The sequence below is a fragment of the Cimex lectularius genome, unplaced genomic scaffold (assembly GCF_000648675.2).
Source record: "Cimex lectularius strain Harlan isolate CLEC.00 unplaced genomic scaffold, Clec_2.1 scaffold261, whole genome shotgun sequence".
In the NCBI taxonomy this organism is placed as follows: Eukaryota; Metazoa; Arthropoda; class Insecta; order Hemiptera; family Cimicidae; genus Cimex; species Cimex lectularius.
In genome coordinates this window covers 521,636-542,457 of record NW_019394188.1, presented here as the reverse complement: position 1 = coordinate 542,457, position 20,822 = coordinate 521,636, and the positions used below count along the sequence as shown (strand labels likewise).

At 34.4% G+C, this 20,822-nt stretch overlaps 1 protein-coding gene and 1 non-coding gene across 2 annotated transcripts in view; one reads left to right on the top strand and one right to left on the bottom strand.

Moving 5' to 3' along the window:
• Window positions 1–5,260: 5,260 nt before the first annotated feature.
• The window catches only part of LOC106671026 (G-protein coupled receptor moody), a 274,923-nt gene continuing 259,361 nt past the window's right edge, over window positions 5,261–20,822 (bottom strand). The window contains exons 3-4 of the mRNA XM_014401778.2: window positions 11,632–11,870; window positions 5,261–8,220 (exon numbers count right to left, since the gene is read on the bottom strand). Coding sequence (XP_014257264.1) covers window positions 7,146–8,220; window positions 11,632–11,870 — 1,314 coding nt within the window. The 3' untranslated portion in view covers window positions 5,261–7,145. The remainder of the gene's footprint in view (window positions 8,221–11,631; window positions 11,871–20,822) is intronic.
• Window positions 10,696–10,768, top strand: Trnav-cac. The gene has a single exon. It is a non-coding gene; the product is annotated as a tRNA-Val (tRNA).

Below are 20,822 nucleotides of genomic sequence, written 5' to 3'. Positions count from 1 at the left end.
CACAGTTGGCAGTCTGACGAAGGAAAACGAGATAGAAAGCGATTGCAATTTATCGCTTTATTAAACAAATCGTGAAAGGATGGGGAGGAGATCGTTTGTACTTTTCGGGACTAATCTACATAAAGCCATTTTGGGAAGCCCCTATTAGGCCGAAATTAAAGTCTACCTCCTTCCCGTTCTGTAAAGGACCTTTGCAAAAGACATACAATTTGTTTGGGCTCCTTTTCCTTCCAGACACCCCTCCCTTTTACAAACTCCTATTAGGTTGTTTTATTGACCTTGCTCGCATGAGAATTCATAAAATGTTGAACCCTCATTTAAATAAATTAAAAAAAGGGGGGCGTCTATTCTTACATTTCGGTTTTGCACCATAAAAAATACTATACATTAAATCTATATTTGCTTTATTTACTTACCTATGGCAAATACTGTGAGTGAGATAGAAACAAACTTGATCAACCCTGTTTGGCTTTTGAAGTTTATGAAGCCATTAGACAGTTATATTGCCTTCCTTGCCCATTAATGTAAAAAGTGTCGCACATCAAAGGTTGATAGCTGTTATTAAACAAAGGAGAATATGAAAAAATAGCATTTTCATGTATTTTTACACCTTGAGCACCTTTTACTTTTATATGACTCTTTTATATTCCCTTGGTAATCTTATGAAAAACATCCCTGTTACTGCGACTTCCATCAAAAAGCAAAACATCGTAAAAAAGCAGTGTCTCTCTGATGACCTTTTAATAAAACAGATATACTAACAGAATAGCTTTGACATAACAATAAATTTTGGCTTGCTTGTTTTATATAAATTTTAATAAAGTTATTGTATTTCTCCGGATGTTTTCATGTAAATGCGTTTGGTATTTATTTTTGTAGTTTTCTTCTTTCAAATATAAAAAGTTTAATAAAAAATTAAGGTAAAAGGAAAATCGGAACGTAGACATCACATAAATACATCGAGACTTGGCGGATCCTCCTTTGTATTTTATTCTCGTTCGCCAAGGAATTCTCATTTGAACTATTTTGCTGTCATTAAACCAACGCAATAACATTTAATTTATCAATATTTACATAATGCATTTTAAAAATAACTGAAAGAACAAAGTCAAGAATATTAATTATGTTTTCAAAGCGGACCATATCCCGTAAATGTTATACATAATTGGCTAAAAATATAGATGTTTTAAAGCATATTCAATAAAACACATCCAATAAGCCAACAATAACATCAGGTTTAATTAAAAAAGGGGGAAATTACAAATAAAAAGCTATAGACATTTTTGGCATCATCAAAATACCAAAAGTCACCTCTCAACAGATGTACTTTTTTCAAAATTTAGCATTTTTTTAATTGTTATGTTTTTTGTAATCAAAATCTACACAAATTAATAAACTAAAAATCCTCAATAAGATTTATTTTTGATATGGTCTTCAGTTTATGTTGCCTCGTCTGATTTTTATTGCTTCAATACTCCAGGCTGTAATGCTCTTAATCAATTTTTCTTAAAAAAGAAAAGTAGATTGATTACGAAACCAGCGGAAAGTGGCAAATGTTAATTAAATTTTCAACCGAGTATCACCATGGAAGTTTCTGTCGCCTAATTAGCCAAAGTCACTGTGCCATGCATCGTTTTAATTAAAAAATAAGATTTGAAGTAAATTTATTCGTACTTGACATTGTTATTAAAAAAAGTTAGGAAGTTTAGTATCAAAATTAAAATACTTAAGGGTATAGAAGCCGCAATATCAAAACAGCGAGACTTGGCGAACCTCTCATTCAAAAAATGACGTTTTCACAAAATCTTTTAAAAAATCTATATTGATCCATTAACTAGTTGAAAAGAACTTGTAGAAAGTTGTTTGGTTTTTAATGGCGTTGAAAAGAATATGGTTATGACACTTATAACTAACACCTTGGCAGTTTTGGTAATTGGATAAAAACTTATAATAAAGCTTAATAAAATTATTCGTTGTTAATCGTTGATAGAAAGGATAGAAAATTCACAACACTCCAATTCCCAAATCTATGCAGTTACGAGTTTTTGTGCAAAAGAGTTGAAAAGAATAAGCGGAAGAGTGTTATGAAATTTCTCACCCTACAGGAACACCCAGAAAGTTTTGATGTCTTAATCGGCTTAACAGGCTTTGTCAAGGTTGGTTTTAATTGAAAAAGTAAAGAAGTTCCACTTTTTGCAAAATTAAAGGTAAGCTAAAAATACTTTGGCAGTTCTTATATCAAAGACCGGAAGGCGATAGAGGGGCTGACAATAGACCGGAGACGTTTGGAGGGCAGTGGCCTTTACAAAGGAATCCCCCGAGCTCCTGCAGATTTACTATCGTTTTACTTATCGTGGGCGAAAGGGTGGTTTTTGGCGAAAGAGGAGAAAAGGGGATGCTTGGGTGGGCCATAAACTCGTACGCCCCCACGGGCCAGTTCTAAATCGTATTAGCGACTTTTCCTGGACGTCTTCCACCTGACAACTGTTTATACCGGCTCGCATATCATCCCCGAGCCTTGCGAGACGCCGGGGTGACTTTATTACTTTCCGATGGAAAAATACGCGCTGGGCTTTTTCCCAACCGTAGTGCTTTTACTCACTTTCACCTCCCAAAAACAAAAGGTCGAAATAAAGTAGAAGAAAATAAAAATAAATTATTTTTATGTATCACAGTTTGACGAAGAAATGTAATCTCATGGTTCAACTGAGGTTGGATCTCAAAGGGATAAATACGGTCTTAATTGGCAAAAGAAAATATTAACAAACCTTAAAAAAAACCTTATTATACAAGAAGTTATAAAATTTACAGATGAAAATTGTAAATAACCTGGGCTAGGGATCGACCCTAACAAAACAATAGCAAAATGAACCTAAATATTTAGGTGTTATACTAGACAAAAGATTGGTGTTGTAGACCAGAAATTCTGTTCTGGATGTACATAATTAAACTGCATCCAGAGATCGCCACCAGAGCATTCAACTTAAACATAATTAAATGGAGAATCGTGCTGAATTCAAAACAAAACCAGACCGATTATGTGCGCAAAAGAAATCAGTTCAGCTACAAGGGCATAGAAGTAGGGGAAAACGAAAAAGCAGATGCCCTTGCAAGGAACCATTCTTAAGGAATCTTTTTGTAGTATTTGTAGTAATTTTTGAAGTTTCTCAAGGGTCGCACGTAGGGCCTTTTCTTTTTAAAATCTATATGAACGATATCTCTGATTCTCTTCCACCTGCTATGACCCTACTTTTCACAGATGATTTAAAAATATTCTTAAAAATTAATTCTTTTTGTAACTGAACTTCAACATCCCTTAGTAAAACTTAAAATTGGTCCTCAACTAATAATATTCTTTTAAATTCTGACAAATGTTTATTTATGATTTTCCATAAAATAAAATATCCTATCAAATTTAACTACGTTATATCAGAGACTTATTTCGAGTCACATTTATTCAAAATGTGTTATGTTTAGTGACTGTTACTTGATGATTATTTGGAGGTCGTGAGATGTGGTCTGGTGTGATGTAGGTTTAGAAAAACATTTTCTTTATCTTGCCAACGTTTCGATCTTTATTGAGATCATCTTCAGGGCCTGGGATTTATAAACAATGATAAACACAATATAGAAATTTTAAGTTTGATCGAAGTATTTGTATTCATTCAAAGGGTGTGTTTTCTGTGTAGATGTGTCATTGTGTGTCGTGTTGAGAGTGTTAGTTATTATAAATAAAAAAGATTAATATCTCACTAACACTCTCAACACGACTCACAACAGAAAACACACACTTAGGGTGAGTATAAATGCTTTGATTAAACCTAAAATTTCTACATTGTGTACATCATTGTTTATAAATCCCAGGCCCTGAAGTTGATCTCAATAAAGATCGAAACGTTGGCACGATAAAGAAAATGTTTTCTAAACCTAAATCATACAAGACCGCATCTCACAATCTCTAAATAATAATTAATTAAAGGTCACCAAATACTACACATAGTTAATGATCTTGGCATCATTATTGACAGTCAGATAAACTTTCACACACACACATTAATGTTTTATTATTATTTTATTATTGCCAAAGCAAATAAAACTTTAGAATTTATTAGCTGTCATATTAAACCTTTACATGATCCAGATGCATTTAAAATTTTATACACTTTCAATCCACCCGTATCAGTCGCATAAAAGCCGTTCAAAAATTATTTTTACGCCTGATACATTACAGAACAAGCGGAATATACAGAGATACATCATGTTCATCGCTAATATCGGATCTGAGGGGCGTCGGTGGCCGCAACGGTTTAGGCTCATCACTGTAAGGTAAAGGTCCCGGGTTCGACTCCAGCGGCCCTGCATTCGAACCCGACATACTTACAAATTTTTTCAAAAACACCGGCACCCCGAGGACTGATATAACCTCTGCTGTTGCAAACCCTCGTAAAAAAAAAAAGAAAAAACTATCGGATCTGAAATTGACGACTGATCTGACAGAAGGAAATTCTTAGATTGCATATTATTACATAAATTAACTGATTGATCATTAATGCTTAACCGAATTAACTTTTATGTTCCATCTTATTATTCCAGAAAATATATAACATTCTCCATTGATTTCCATAGAACTAATTATGCAAATTAGGTTTTACACCAAGAACACAAATATGGTAAACTCGTTAAAAAGTATAGATATATATAATGTCAGTTTAAGTAAATTTAAACAAATTTTATCATTAGAAAATTAAATATTGAATCATTATTATATTGAATTAATATTGATTTTGGTTATAATTAATAATTGATAATTACATAGATTTAATTAATTTTTCAAATTGTTTCAATTCATTTTAAATTGTGTTATTTTTTTATTTTTCATTATTATTATTGTATTAATCCATACATGGTTAGTGGTCATAATTGATCAAATTAATTAATTTAATTAATTATTCTTTTTATTTAAGGTTTTTGGTTGAGATGAAAAAGTTATTGTCACGAGCGGGATTCGAATCAATGAACTTTCGGCTCAATACGCTATCCTGACACAATAGCTCAAGTGGTTAGAGCAGCGGGGTATTAAGCCGAAGGTCGTGGGTTCAAATCCCGCTCGTGATACTAATTATTTCATCTCAACGATCTCAACCAAAACCTTAGATAAAAATAACAATTAATGAAATTACTTTTTTAATAAACATTTCTAAATTTATGCACAGTTATAACCTTTATAATACTTTTAATGTATACATTTGTAATTAGGAAACAGTGAAATAAATAAATATATACTATCAGCGTCCATCTGAGGAAAGAAGACACTTTGAAAACAGGGATACTATGGAATTTACTCACTGGACGCAAACAATTACAAAAAAGAAAAGAAAAAAAGGCGAGATTTGGAAAGAAAATTGGAAGAGACTCCGAATCCTATCCGTCCATTGCGGACTAAATAGACCCTTGAAGAAAATTGGTATCAACTGGTACAAGCAAATTCTGCGAAGGGGAAGACATACATACAGACATACATAGTCGACTGTGGGGCTTCACTTATCCGCATAACTGCAGAAAAAATACTACTGTTTCAAATAAATAAATAATAGGGCATCAGAGAAAGTTGGAAGGGGCTCTAAAGCCTAACAGCCTAACGGAAGGTCATAATAGGTACTTGAGGAAGATTGATATCATCTAACATAGTACATGTAGTTTCTACGATGAGGCAGAAGATAATCCCAAACTATTACTTAGTACTACACTACAGGAAATGCTTTGGGACTGCAGAAGAAAAACGACTACTAATGAACTCGTTGATGTGCTTTATTTGGGGGATACAATTGCTGTCAATGTGCTTAGTATGTCAACTTCCTCGAATTTTATATCTAGATCTATATTTTTCAACTTGGGAAAAAGTCGAACTGAAGGAGAAAAATAAATCGCTAACTCGACAATTATTTTTATTTTTATAGGTATATCACAGTTTGACGAAGCAATTTAATCGCATGGTTCAACTGAATCTTGAGCGGTATTACAGAACACGGAGAAACGGCCGTCAGTTCCAAGCAGTTCCAATTAATTTTATTTCCGCAAGCAGGTTTTTTCTCAAAAAGAGGTAATATTATGGCAGTTACAAGTTCTTTATATCACTTTCATATAGCTTGCTTTTTTTCAATGCACATATAAAAAAGTATAAAAATCAATTCGTCCTGTTTACCTTTACATTTTTGTCTGTTTTGAAATATAAAAAATTCCTTCTCAAAGGACATTCAATAACATCAAGACAACCATGATATTTTTGTCTAATACATATAAGCCTAATCGGATCGTTTTCTAGATTCTTTCAAGGAATATCAATTTAAACAAAGTGAATGTAATAGTTGTCCAGTGTGAGAAACGCTTCATATTCTTCATCGTATTGAGTTATTTTTAAAGCAAACATTTTGTATAATGTATATACGTCTTGGTAACTAGTTCACCCTTAAATAAAACATCCACTACGTTTGAAGTCTGACCAAAATGCTTTACGTATCAGCATGCATCCGACAGAAAGCCGAAATCAACCGGTTCTGCTGTCCTTTGCTGAAAGAATAAACATGCACATACGATAAGTTGCCGATATATAAAACACATGATAAAGATATACAGGGACATAATGAAATGTTGAACTTAAAACAAAAGTTTCCAGATAATTTTAAATACCAAACTTACTTAATATAAAGAAAAATGTGATCATCATCGTTTATATTTAATTTCATAACTTTTCCAAAATATCTGAATAGTATTGCTGTTTGTTTAAAATTAAGATTTTTTTGGTAGATCGATCGATATTGAATCTCCTTTTCCTCCTCTTCTGTCCATTTTTCAGACACAATTTTTTCGTGGAGGCCATGTCACATATCGAACGTTTTTCCTTATACTAAATATAGTTTTTGGTCAGATTTCCCTTAATCCCTGAGGGGTTAAGATTGGATTTACATTGTTCAAAATATTTACAAAATAAATTACTAAACCAGGAGAAAAAAATTCCTTAAGAGCTAAAGTCTTGAAGATTCTTGTTGTACTGGCCTCAAAAATTCTTTGAAACGACGTTTTAGTGAAATGGTATGACAATGGAGTTAGCGGTTACGGTGGCGCCGTCCTCCATTGCGATGCTTTCGTCATGGTCTCGAAGCGGTGTTGATCTGGCTTTCGGGACTCCTGCACATGAGCAAGTTTTTGTAAGCCTGCCTGTATTCCGAGCTCATGACAACGTAAATGATGGGGTTGATGCACGTCGTCAGATAGATAAGTATGTATCCGGCGATGTTCAACGCTCTCATTTCGATGGCATCACGATAGGTCTTGCTGAGCGTGATCGGGAGGTAGCAGGTGACGAAGGAGGCGAATATGACTAGAATCATTTTCAGAAGTTTCTTGTCTTTGGCCGTCATCTTACCAGGGACCGGAGGGGCGGAGCTGGGACGGCGAGGGCTGCCTTTGAAATGGCTAGTCCTTCTGAACACGGAAGCCATGTGCGAAAGAGTGGAATTGACGGCTGAAGGATGCCTCCGTTTTCCACGTCTTGGAGGTGATGTCGCCCTGGATGAAGAACACATGGAAGTGGGCGAAGCGCTCCTCGACGTCACCTCCTCTTCATTCACGCCCTCTTCTATCCCGGAAGAAGATGATGGTTCAGGGAGGACTTTGAGCTTATTGGGGGAGTTTCCGTAAGGGCTCAGCAGACGGGGACTAGGCGCTAAGGTGACCATTTTGATATTGACGTCGCTGGTGAGTTCGGTAGAACCGTTGTCCAAAAAGGTAGACGATTTTTCAGTTGAAAAAGATTGCGCCGTGCTCGACGTCCCGAATGCCGAATCGTCGGTCGAACTGGTATGGCACTTCCTCAGCAGTCTTACCTTACCGTAATACGGGCTTTTAGACGAGGCCATGACGCTAGAGCTAGCCGAGGCAGCATTTCGGCCGGTCACCCTCGACTTGAGTGCTGTTTTCCTGACTATGTAGAAAATCCGGGCGTAGCACACGACGATGCATATACAGGGTATCACGAAAGCAACGAGAAACAGGAACTCTTTCGGCGACCTGCCTGACGAGTCGGGAAGAATGGAGCACGAACCGATTCTTGGGTCCAGGCCGAACCTGCCCCATTTGCCAAACCATGTAGCTACCAAGGCGCCGAAACCGCATGCCCAAGTTGCCCCGACCATAAGTCCTAGGTATTGTTTTCGATACAACCTAGAACAATAAATATACCTTTAGTATGTACCTACATAAAAATAAAAAATTGTAAATATTTAGGTACTAGTACATAAACGTGCTTATAAATATATATATTTTTTAATTTAACTTAGGGGTTTATAGTGATGATTAGCAACCTGACCAGTTCTGTTGTGTATTCAGTCTACGTTTTGTACCTTTGAATTTGTACCATCTTTTTTGAATATTAGCACTTTCCTTAGTGCCTAACTATTAATTTATTTAGGCGTTGCTATTAATCTTAGTCTTTACAAAGTTCATAGTTGCACCGTTTCCATGCCAATACTGGATTATGATCTAGGACGTGTATCGTCCCTTCCTTAATCCCTTATATCTTTGCGCAATTTAGCTTTAATGCAGTTCAAAGAAGGCCTTTAAATTGGGGAAGACTAGTATGCTCCCGCTATACTTAAAAAAGAAAAAAATCTCTCCCTGTCTGTCTGTCTCTCTCACTCTCTCTCTCTCTCTCTCTCTCTCTCTCTCTCTCTCTCTCTCTCTCTCTCTCTCTCTATGCCTCTTTATCTCGTTTTCATTGCAACTTATTCCACTATCTTTCATCGATTTTCTGTTCTCACCACTAGAGTTTGCAAAGTGATAGATAAAAAAAAGAACATAATTTATTTTATAACAATGTAAAGAAGAAGACACACACGACGTACTCTGTGATTTGATTGAACAGTTATCGTTTTCATTGCTCCGAGGAGAATACCTGAAAACTGCGCATTATTGCCCATTATCACAGGGCTTAACAACTTAGGATACAATACCATCGGTTACGCAGATGTCCGGGTTACAATAAAGGAAGATTAGATTTATGTAGGAGTCGGCCTCTTTACGACCTGTGCACCCCAAACATGTTGGTCTATTGTGCATTTATAAAGAAACATTTGACGACACTGAAAGATGAGTAAGCAATGTGGTTTAAATATCAGTTTTACGAAAGGATCTATCATAAACTTCACAAGAAGAAGAAAGCTAAGCCTAAATCCACCCAATCTAAAAGATGAACCCATAATCTTTTCCGAAGAGACTTAGGTATAAGGGTTGACCAAAGGCTCAAGTGAAGATGTTGTATAGGAAACACTACATAAGATTGGAATTTGATTAAGGATTATGTAGCAAAAACTGGGGAATAAAACTCAGAATGGCGGATTGTTAATACACCACAACGGTCAGACTAGAAATACTAGTGGCCAAAACACTGCATAAGAAGACACAAAACAAACTACAAAGCACTCTCAACACGACATCCAATAATGACACATGTACACAGAAAACAAACACTTTGAGCGCTGAAGATGATCTCAATAAACATCGAAACGTTGGCACGATAAAGAAAATATTTTTCTAAAACCGAAGTCAAACCAGACCGCACCTCACGATCTCCAAATAATCACAGAATACAAAGTTCACAAACATTTTGACTTGTCTCACATGGAAACCGCACACGGATCTCCCACCTTGCACATTCACGTACAAAAGGTGCTTTCGAGAGTGCCAACAGACTCTGAAGAGAGCCATCACAAAATTCTGGATTAGACATAGCAAAATCCCTATTCCAACTATATTCTAAGCGCGTATCATACAAGCCAACGCTGTGTACATAAGTTGATAAAGAAGAAAATGAAATGTGCATGGATTAACTTTTGGTCAGACAGCTATAAAGGTTGTCAAAGCGTATGCTTTAAGCTCCAAATTAGTCCGAAAGAGCCTAAATTGCCTGATGCCCTTAGGACAACACAGCAAGGTTACCTTGAGGTGACTTGTGGGACACGAAGGACGGAAGAAACGAACAGGCAGATCATCAAACCAAACAAAAAGCAGTCCTCTCACCCACCGCTCAACCTCTGATGCACCAGGTATAAGGCAAGTTAAGAGATTCTTAGATTTCTCAAAATGGACGTTTTTAAAAAAGAAACCAGAGATATCAAATACATTTCTAGAAAAGTTACATATGTAGATATATGGAAAAAGATAAATAGATAGATGTAGAATCAGACAATGAATGAATGGATTTAGACAGATAGAGATAAGTAAAAGACTAAGAGTTAACTAGTTGCCATATTCTAGCAGTAATATTACTAATAATTATAAGAAATAATAAATTTTACAAAAAATAATTCACTTTTGACATTCCGTACAGCTTGACTTTTCACATTATTGTAACTATAATTATTCAGAAATCGTGAGATGCGGTCTGGTGAATAAGGCCACATCTCACGATTTCTGAATAATTATCGATTAACGGTCACTAATCACCACACATTGAACAAATAAAAAATTTCATTTGTAATTAAATTATTTTTAAATTTAAAATTTACCAAACAGTACTATTAAATTATGAATTAATAAACGATAATTAAAACAATCTATAATAAACCTAAGACAATAAACACGAGATACAGTTCGAAGAGTACAGTTAAGACTCGGAGCGTTGGCCATTGCTTCCAACGGGTTTCCGTAGTGTAGTGGTTATCACGTGTGCTTCACACGCACAAGGTCCCCGGTTCGATCCCGGGCGGAAACATTAACTTTTTTTTGCTTTTTTCGTGAAACTAAATTTTATTTTGGTCGTTTGTCTTTTTACCGATTTTAGTGCTATGCTTAATTACAACTTTTGGGTTCAATTTGTAATTTTTTCATTTTGCCTGTAAAAAAAAATCCGTTTTCCTTCTTTACTGTCATATACTGCAGGTGCTTTTTTGCATTATCAAAATAGATTTTATATTTTGTTTTATTGTCATATAGCGATAGACATTTTCTTTATTGCGCAATGAATTTTAATGTTGTTTTAAACTATTTTTAAAAATTGATTGTTTTATCTATATACATCTTTTTACATTCATAGCCTTAAAAACTTTATGATTTTTTTAACAATTTATTAGTATTAATTCTTACAGCTGGGAAGATTAAGAATAATATATTCTTCACATAACAATAGAATTTAGTGTTTTTAATATAATAGTTATTTTTAATTATTTGTAACAAAAATTCAATTAGTCATTTTATGCGGGGTAAGTTTAACTTCTGTTCCCCCTATATATTTTTGGGGAAAAACGCCGAGACACGTAAACTTGTAAACTTTTTTTCTCTAGTTTCTTGTGAACCAAAAAGTTTTTATCACATTAGTACAATATATCTGGTCTTATCCATCACATTTTTGAGACGCACTTTTGTGCCCAATAAATCCTTTAAATTTCCAGGATACAATAAATTCTTTAACAAATAATCTCATAATCTATCTATAACTCCCCCCCTCTCTCACTCTCTCTCTCTCTCTCTCTCTCTCTCTCTCTCTCTCTATATATATATATATATATATATATATATGTGTGTGTGTGTGTGTGTGTGTGTGTGTATTTTTCTTAATACATAATCCAGTTTACTTACTTTGGATACATAGTCGGGTGACCGATCATAACGTAACGGTTGAGCGTTATCGCCAGGACGGTGAAAAGTGATACGGCGAGCAAGCCGTATCGCAGAAGGGGGAAGAGTCTGCAAAGGAGGAGTCCGTGCCTCCAGGACTTCCTCCAGAAGGTCGAAGCAGCCAGCGGAAGGTTGAAGCAGCATGACATCAAATCGGAGACGGACAGATTTATTATGAAGACTGCTGTCGCATTCCGGACCTGGAATTTAAAAAGAAAAAGTATTTCACTATTGGTTTTGTCTATAAGCAAAATTAACCTTACAAATAAGTCATATAAATGATCCGTATTAATGTAACCCTCTCTTCTGTTCGGATTAATAAAAAAGGACCACACAATTTGAATTATTGCTTTATAATTTCGCTTCTACTCCCCAAAAATGAAAGGCAAAGAGAAATATACCGGAGGCAAACCAAATGTATTAAGCAAAATTTCTCTATACAAACTTAATATAATTTTTCTTCTGCTACCTCGAATGAAAATATCCATTAAAATTACACAAAACAAAATAAAATAATGTAAGATCCATCTGTATATAGATTTTTGGTCCAATTAACCCTTTTTAACTTAAAATTTGTCTTTTTTTTTAAATTTCAAATTAACCTTATTAATTTAAAATTTAACAGATTCTTTAAATCATTAAACAAACCTAGGAGATGATTATAAGCACGGAAAGTAAATTCCTGTGATTTGAATTTTTTAAAATATAAAATTACAATTAAAATTAAGCAACAATAAAGTATTTTTCTTTATTCTTTCTGAAATATAAAATAAATCCTATATAACATCACATGACAATAAATTACGATTTAGATTAAGTTATATACAAATGAATATAAATGTAAAACGTGTTCTTCTATTAATTTGAGAATTAAGAAACAAAATTGGTGGTTATCAAAAAGGACACGTGAAATTAATTAATTCCAATTAAAATTAAACGTTTAAAATTAAAAAGGAAAACAGAATTCTTCTATTTATTAGAGTACTAATATTTATTTTTTTCTTCTTATTCTATTTAATTTTACATACTGTTTAATTTAAATTGTAATTAATATTCGTGTGGTTTTTAGAGGTCTAATTATTTTATATTTAAAATATATCAATTTAAAGGAAGAATCTTTTATGTTTATATTTAATTTTATATAATTTTTCATTTCAATTGCAATTAAATTTAATATGATTTTTAGATGCCCAATTATTGTATATTTAAAAAAAATTCAAATCAAAAGAATAACCCTTTATTTTTAGATTTAATTTTATATAATTTTTTATTTTAATTGAATTAATTTTCATATGTTTAAAAAATCTCAAATATCTAGGAACTGTACTTTAACATGCTTATATTTCATACCATCTCCTAAGTTTTTAAATATTTTAAATAGTTTTTAGTTTATTTTTATTTTTACTAGGGTTCTCTAACAGCAGGTCAGAGGTCACCTTCGGGGTGTCGGTGTTTGCGAAAGAAAAGCCCATTTGGAAATAGTAGGGTTCGAAAGCAGGGCCGCTGGATTCGAACCCCGCACCTTTACTTTACAGAGACGAGCGCCGTGTTAACGCCTCTCTGAAAATACTTTAAATAAAGGGTTAGTTTTAGATTTTTAATTTTTCATCTTCTTAGTTTTTAAATGAAAAAAAGGTTAATTTTTAAACTTAAAAAGGACTCTCAGTTAAAGATATGATATTTTACAATATTTTGCTTTTATTTTACATAAACTAAATATTTATAGTTTAATGTCTTTTCCTTTTCGATTGATCACTCGAAAAATACATAAAAAAAGCAACTTTATAGTCAAAACTGTACAATGTTTTAGGTTAAACCGACAGAATGACTGGGAGAAGGCACGAGTAAGGCACGGATATTTTGGGATTAGGGATTTTATACTATTTTAAAGAAATGCTGATTAAGTTGATGGGCGGGCGTCTGGACCCGCTAGACTTTGCTGACGTCGTTCTGAGAGGCATCTGGTTGCTTCATAACTTGGATTCCTATGAGCCGAAGGTGGAACTGAGCACCCTGTACCATGCATATTGTACCCACTATCTAGTCCAATTTTGGTGCCGCTTTGTTCTTTCACACTCGGGCCACTCGGCTACCATTACTTGTTTCGCAATTAGATCCTTTTTTCCGTTAAGTTAAATGAACTCTATGACTTAAGGGAATGATGTTTTCTGCCGTTAACCTCTTTTCTCATGTTTTACGCTTCTCAGGTGGCATAATTTTAAGGAGCGTTATTTTCCCAGTGGAGAAACAATTTCGAAGTGTATTTTCCTCTGGTGTCGAAGATCGTTTTTAGTAAAGAGTCAGAGTCAGATTGGGTCGAAGGGACGAGTCACCTTATATCCATCAAGGGTTAAGCAAATGGGACAATGGGGATTACTCTCTCTTGGATATCTCGGCTCTGTCCAATATTCCCTTTCCCTCGGCCATTGATTCTTCCTCTCGGAAAGTAAGCGCTCACTAAACCGTCGGCTTTACTGACGGGAAAAACACGCTCCCTTTCTGGAAACGATTGTCTCGGAGGAGGAGCCACGCCTCCCCTTCTGTCGACGGGGAACCGGCTCTGGCAATTTCCTTATCTGACTTCCTTACGAAATCTAGTCACAAATTTCATATTTTATGCGAAACTACGCCTATCTGTTTACCCTGCGGACGTCGACGAGGAAAAATGCTTGGCCCCTATCGGGTTCTTTTCTTGTTTTGAATTCGGCGAGAGTACGACATTCTTAATTTTGTCACTTATAACTTTCTTTAGTTCATTCATGTAAGAATCAACTATTGGACAATATAAATCAACCAACAGGTAGAAACTTGCTAAAAAAGATAATAATGTTCTTATAAGGAATCGTAAATCAAAGGTCACAACCAGTTCCAAGGTAATCAAAACAGTCCTGTCTTCATGTATTTTTCTTTCCACTAGACAAAAAAAAAGAAAAAAAAGGGCCCTTTTATACTGCAATTCATTTCATAATTTACTTTAAAGAAAATCAAAATATCTTCAAAGCCATAAACTGTGTGAGTCAAATAGGTTTCGAAATTGCATCTCAAATTGTGCTAAAGATTTATAGTTGGTTAATAACATAAATAAAGATTATGGTAAAAAGATTAAAAATAATATTACAAATCAATGTCAACGATTCGAAGGAATTTTGGCTTTTCTTTATGCACTAAAACAAAAAAAGGATTAAGCTCGTAAACCACATTATTTTCGAGAAAAACCCGAAAAATCTTTATTGTGTTTTTCGATGTAAAACGACCTGCTGGGTCGATTGGAACGAGAATTAGGCTTGTAAACCATGTAGTTTTCGAGAAAAACACAAAAAATTAAAGAAAAAAATATTTTTTTTAATCGTCTTATTCGATATAAAACGACGATTGGAACCAGAATGAATCCCGTAAACTACGCACTTTTCAACAGAAACTTAAAAAATCGAACAAAAAAGTTTTTTTTTTAAATTGTCTTATTCGATGAAAAACGACCTGCTGGGTCGATTAAAACAAGAATAAAGTCGTAAACCAAGTAGTTTTCGAGAAATACGGAAAAAAGAACCTTTTTGTCTTATTCGATGTAAAACGACCTGCTGGGTCGATTGGAACCAAAATGAATCTCGTAAAACATGCAGTTTTCCAGAACAACGCAAAAAAAGATTTTTAAAAAATTATCTTATCCGATTTAAAACGACCTTTTGGGTAATAGGGTCGATAATAAGCGCGAAACTTGGAACCAAAATGAATCTCGTAAAACATGCAGTTTTCCAGAAAAACGCAAAAAAAAGATTTTTTAAAAATTATCTTATCCGATTTAAAACGACCTTTTGGGTAATAGGGTCGATAATAAGCGCGAAACTTGGTGGCTACTTCTATCGTTCTTATTAGAAGTGAAAGAGATGTAGCGACTCTTTCGAGGTATCCTTATCCTTCGGTAGGTGCTATTTGTATACTATGATGACCAAGTTTCGCGCTTATTATCCGACATGGTAGTCAAAGCGTCTGTACGCTTTCTGTGCACGGTCATTTCAAGGTGTAGTCAAAAGCGCCATCCATGTCGATGATGGAGAGCTATTTCTTCATATGTTCTACAAATTTGTCCAGTGCAGTCTCGTTAGGATTTCTCTTGGTCCTTTCGTAAACATGTTGTTGGTCATGGAGGTTTTCCCCCAAGATGATTACTCTTTATCTCTTGTCCTAAATTTTCTTGTTTGACAATGAAAGTCAGACTCATTGGCCGTCTTAATTTTTTCTATATCAGAAGTTTCTGTGCTGTATATTTCACCAAAAAGTTGATTAATCGAATAAAATTGCTGCTACTTTTCACTACGCTTACTATTCAGTATGCTATTATACTGATTATAATGTCAACTTAGATCCTTAGTTAATAAAATTCAATAAAACCTTAATGTAGGTTAATATTGAAAGCACTTTAGTCGAACTGGTTTTCGTGTTGCTGGATGGTACTTGGTATCCAAGGAGTGGTGGTTTCATGATTCCTGACTTTTCCGAAAAATAAAGAGCCTCACTCCCTACTGATTTTGTCAGAGGAGGAGACCATTTTTATATTATTGAGTAATTATCGCCAGAGAAATATAAGATCTTTTAAACTGCAAAATAGCAGGCTATAGATATATCCTACCTTTACAAAATCTGCTCAAATTGCTCGAAATATAAAATGGGCCCATTATAACTGAACGAAAGATAATAAAATTTTTGTTTATTTATCCCCTGGGTTTAATCTCCTTTATACAATATGAATCTCATGATATTTTGTGCCAATGTTTCATAGTAACCTTGGTAGACACATTATCATTACTGCATAAAGTTTACTGATATCTTGAAAAATTCAATAAAATCAAAATAATAATTTGCTTCAACTAAAAACAGAAAGATAATTTGTAAATTGTTAATTGTATTTGTATTTTAAGTTAATTGTAACTATTTTATGAATGCATACTTAAAATAAGTTCCCAACACCATTTTGTACAAAAAATCTAATTCTTAAACAAAATAAATATTTTTATGTATTCCCCACTTCAGTGTACTGAACAGTAGAATTGCTACATTTTTGAACAATTTCAACTATTATATGATCCTCTGTTATGGAATGCGGTGTGTAGATGGTTTTACATGCAAATAAAATAATAACAGAATCTACATCCAATTTTCCAACAAACTAATTTTCTTCCGGTAATGAAGGGCTTTAACATGAATATTCCTCGGAAACTGATCGACCGACTAGTCTAGTACCGTTCGTACTTACCTTACTTTATTTACTTGTACAAAAATAAAGGCAGAATGAATAAGTAAAAATAAAAACTTTCGTTTTCAGTACTTTCGTCATTAGTTTTAATTTTATTTTTTTCATTCTATTTTCGTAATTATTAATTTTTCCGGAAGTTCGCCGCGGAACACAGTTTGGGAAGGCCCACTGAAGCCAGACGGCTCCGTCATAGCGTAGTGAATTTTTCAAATTTTTAAAAAGATCTTCCAGTGAGCGATTTGCGATTGTGCTTGAGTACGGCAGCGAGTATTTGGGTCCCCTGTTCCCTGGAGGAAACGGGGTTGTTCTATTGTATGTAGTAATAACAGTTGTGTGTACCTAATCCGTATGGTTATTGAATGTATTTATTAGCGTGAATGTGCCATGTGAAAGGATCGATGGCGGAATATGGAGTATCACATCGACCCTCAATTAAGCTAGCAGTATAATATGGGTAAAGGGTGATCGTGTACTCCATCACCCTAATTGAATGAATGGTATGTAAATAAGCGTGAATGAACGTGAGTACGAATGGGTTTGGAACTGCATGCGTTGGTGCTCAATTTACATAGTTTTTGAACCCTAGAGGAGGTAGGTGGCTGGGCGGATAAGACTGAGGTCTGCCCCCACACTGCCAACACCAGGGGTGAGTGATTCTCGAGTCTGCCGGCAATTTACAGTAAATATCGAAAGCTGGAATTGCCGGTGGACAATAAAAAGCCAATAGGCTCAACTCAGCACGTGTTTGTATGTACCAAATCCAAAATCCAAATCATCTATACATGAACAAATAAACGGACAATAGAAAAATATATTTTTTGATTTGTTCGTAATTTATTTCATTACTTGCGGACTCAACAGTTACTAGTATTTTATTATTACTATTTTATATTATTTAAAATAAAAGTTTGTTTATTTAAAGTTAAAATTTAGACATGTTTAGAATCATTTTTGTTCATTTAATTAATTGAAATTAATTATAGATTTATTGCTAGCCTAGAAATATAGATTTGACCTAGTTGTTGGAATTTTTAGTCCCACCTGATTTTTGCCAAAATTTCAAATGATAATGCTACTTAGTTAAATTCACTAGTTTCGTGGTCCGCTTGACCAATTAATATCTTACAATTAATTAAGGTTTTCAGATCGAGGTCACGATAGCCCAAGTGGTAGAGCAGCGGCGTATCAAGCCGAAGATCGTGGGTTCGAATCCCGCTCGCGCCATTGACTTTTTTATCTCAACTGAAAACCTTAATTGTAAGCTACTTACTTAATTAAATCTAAATTCTTCAAAATAAAATGTTTAAACCGAAAATATATAATAAATAAAAATATGAATTAAATTGTACAAATTTCTCATTTACATTTCCTTCTTTTTGTAAATATATTTTTGTACGAGGGTTCGGTGCAGCAGAGATAATAACCCAAGGGGTGCCGGTGTTTATAAAAAAGCCCATTTGCATTTATTATTATTATTATTTTGTTTTTAATAACTTAAAACGACCTCCATGTCCGTGTTATGCTTTGTAAATTATACATGGAATCATTTTGTCTATAAAAACATCTATTTTATTAATTATAGATTTATTGAAAATTTCGATTTAACAGTGCTTAGGTTTACAGTTTGGGTGCGGCAGGATTTCATTGATGGCCGTTCATCAAGTAGCACTCACGCACATAAAATAAAAAGTTGCCCAAATTAAAAAAAAACTGTTTAATTAATTAATTATAAAAAAAACTGTTTTCATAATTGAAATGTTTGTCCGTTGTTGGAATTAAAGAAACTCTAAACGTTTGAACCCCATTTCGACCTTTGTTGTGCTTAAAAAAAAATTCATTGCTATCAAATACAATCGAGTTCACTGAAATGAAACTTGTTCCAAGCACTAATTGCAAAATTTAGTTTAAAATGCTAGATTTTCTCCTGGCCGTTCTCTGCGCAAACAAAAGTTTTCCCCCCACAAAGTTACAACTCCCTCGGCTTCCTCTCAGTACATTTCCCTCGGAGTGGCAACAAGCCAGCAATTTTTTCCCCAACCGTTCCGCCTTGTATCGACGCACGAGGAAGGGGTGCTGCGTCGTGTAAAATCTCCTTAGTAAAGTGACTATAAAGAAAAAAAAATTAATTAAAGAAAAGGAGATTGCAATTTGAGGGGGTCATCAATCTCGGCCGGTTAAAGTGTCAAGGGGTTTATCATTTTTCACTTAGATATTGCCTCGGTTTTTCTCTTAACACCCGGACGCAGATTGTCCGTCTCTGAAGATCGAGTTTGAAGGGCTGGAAGCAATTAATAACCGAGCTTAATCCCAAGAGTGGTTCTCCCTCTAGTTAATTATTGCTCTTATGGAAAACAAAAGTCGTTTTTTCCTTTAGATTTTTTTCAAACATGAAATTAATTTGGATTTATATCTGTAATGCACTTTAGAGGTTAAAACTGTGGACCTGTTGAATAATTGTTTAGTCTTTAGAAATATAAAAAACTAATAGAAAAAACGAAACACTAAAATAACACACATGACTAAAATCCTCTTGCTGTTTCATCTACTCAACTTGGCATTTGAAAACAAAAACAGTTGACCTGGCTTCAGGGCATGTAACCAATTAAATTTGTGACAAGGCGAATTTCAGCAACCGTACTTTTCCGTCTCCTGTTTCGCCGGTGTACCGTTCCTGTTTTTATCACCCACAGGAAGTTATTTCCGGAGCCTTGTCAAAGAAATGCGAGGTAATTGATTTTTTTTGATCTCTTAGTCTAGCCGGTCTGGAATTCTTTTTTCGTGTTCTGTCCGGGTAGTGATTCACTGCTGAAAATCTACATAACAACTATGGAACTGGTCTAAATGTCCTTGTTGTTTAATTCAAGTGCGTCTGCCCCGTGGGGGTGTCGTCGGAGTGTTATACAACATTTACATGCGCATAAATCTCCCGTTGCATCCTCCATGCATATTGCATGTCACTTCTGTTCTCAGCCAGCTTGACTTAATATATAAAATATATAAATTAGACGCATAGTGGTATTTTGTATGTGATTAAAGACCGGGGGAGGGGGTCAAAATTAAATTATTCCTGCCAGGACGACGGAGATGTTCAAGAACATTGAAAAAGGGTTGACAGAATTTAATTAAAATACATTTTCCATGTTAGCTTTTGACAATTTCTGCACATACTGGTTATTCTCCCATAAACAAACAATAATTTAATTTAAACTGTAAACTTTGGTATGTAACAAGCAAAAAACAATTAAAGGTCGAGGCAAAAGTAAATTGCCAAATTTGATTGAACGAATATTAAAAAAGCTAGTTAATTAATTTTAATCAGTTCAATGTCATAAATATTGCCATCAAAATGGGCCATAAACCGTTTATTTGTAAATTTAATAAATCCATTACAGTTCGTGGTCCGATTGACCAATTAACTTTTTTTTCAATTAATTAATATTTATGAATGGTATTGGTTGAGATAAAGTCGAAGTCACGATAGCTAAAGTGGTAGAGCAGCGGCGTATTTAGCCGAAGGTCTTGGGTTCGAATCCAGCTCGTGTCGCTGACTTTTTTATCGGACCACGAACTGTAATGGATTTAATAATTAAACTGAAGTATATCTTTGCGAAAGCTCTCCATGGCCATTTCATTTGTCGCCGAGAATGAAATAAATTTCACGACATTTGAAAAATGGCAAAAAGGAGGGAAAATTCAAAAGGTTGGGTTGAGATGGGAAGTTGGTGTCCGAGTGGATCGAGGTCACGATAGCTCAAGTGGTTAAGCAGCGGCGAATTTAGCCGAAAGTCGTGGGTTCGAATCCCGCTCGTGAGGTTGACTTTTTTATCTTAAATAATACCTTTCATAAATATTAAATAATTGTAAATTTAATTTTGATTTAAAATATAACTTTTAAACGGAG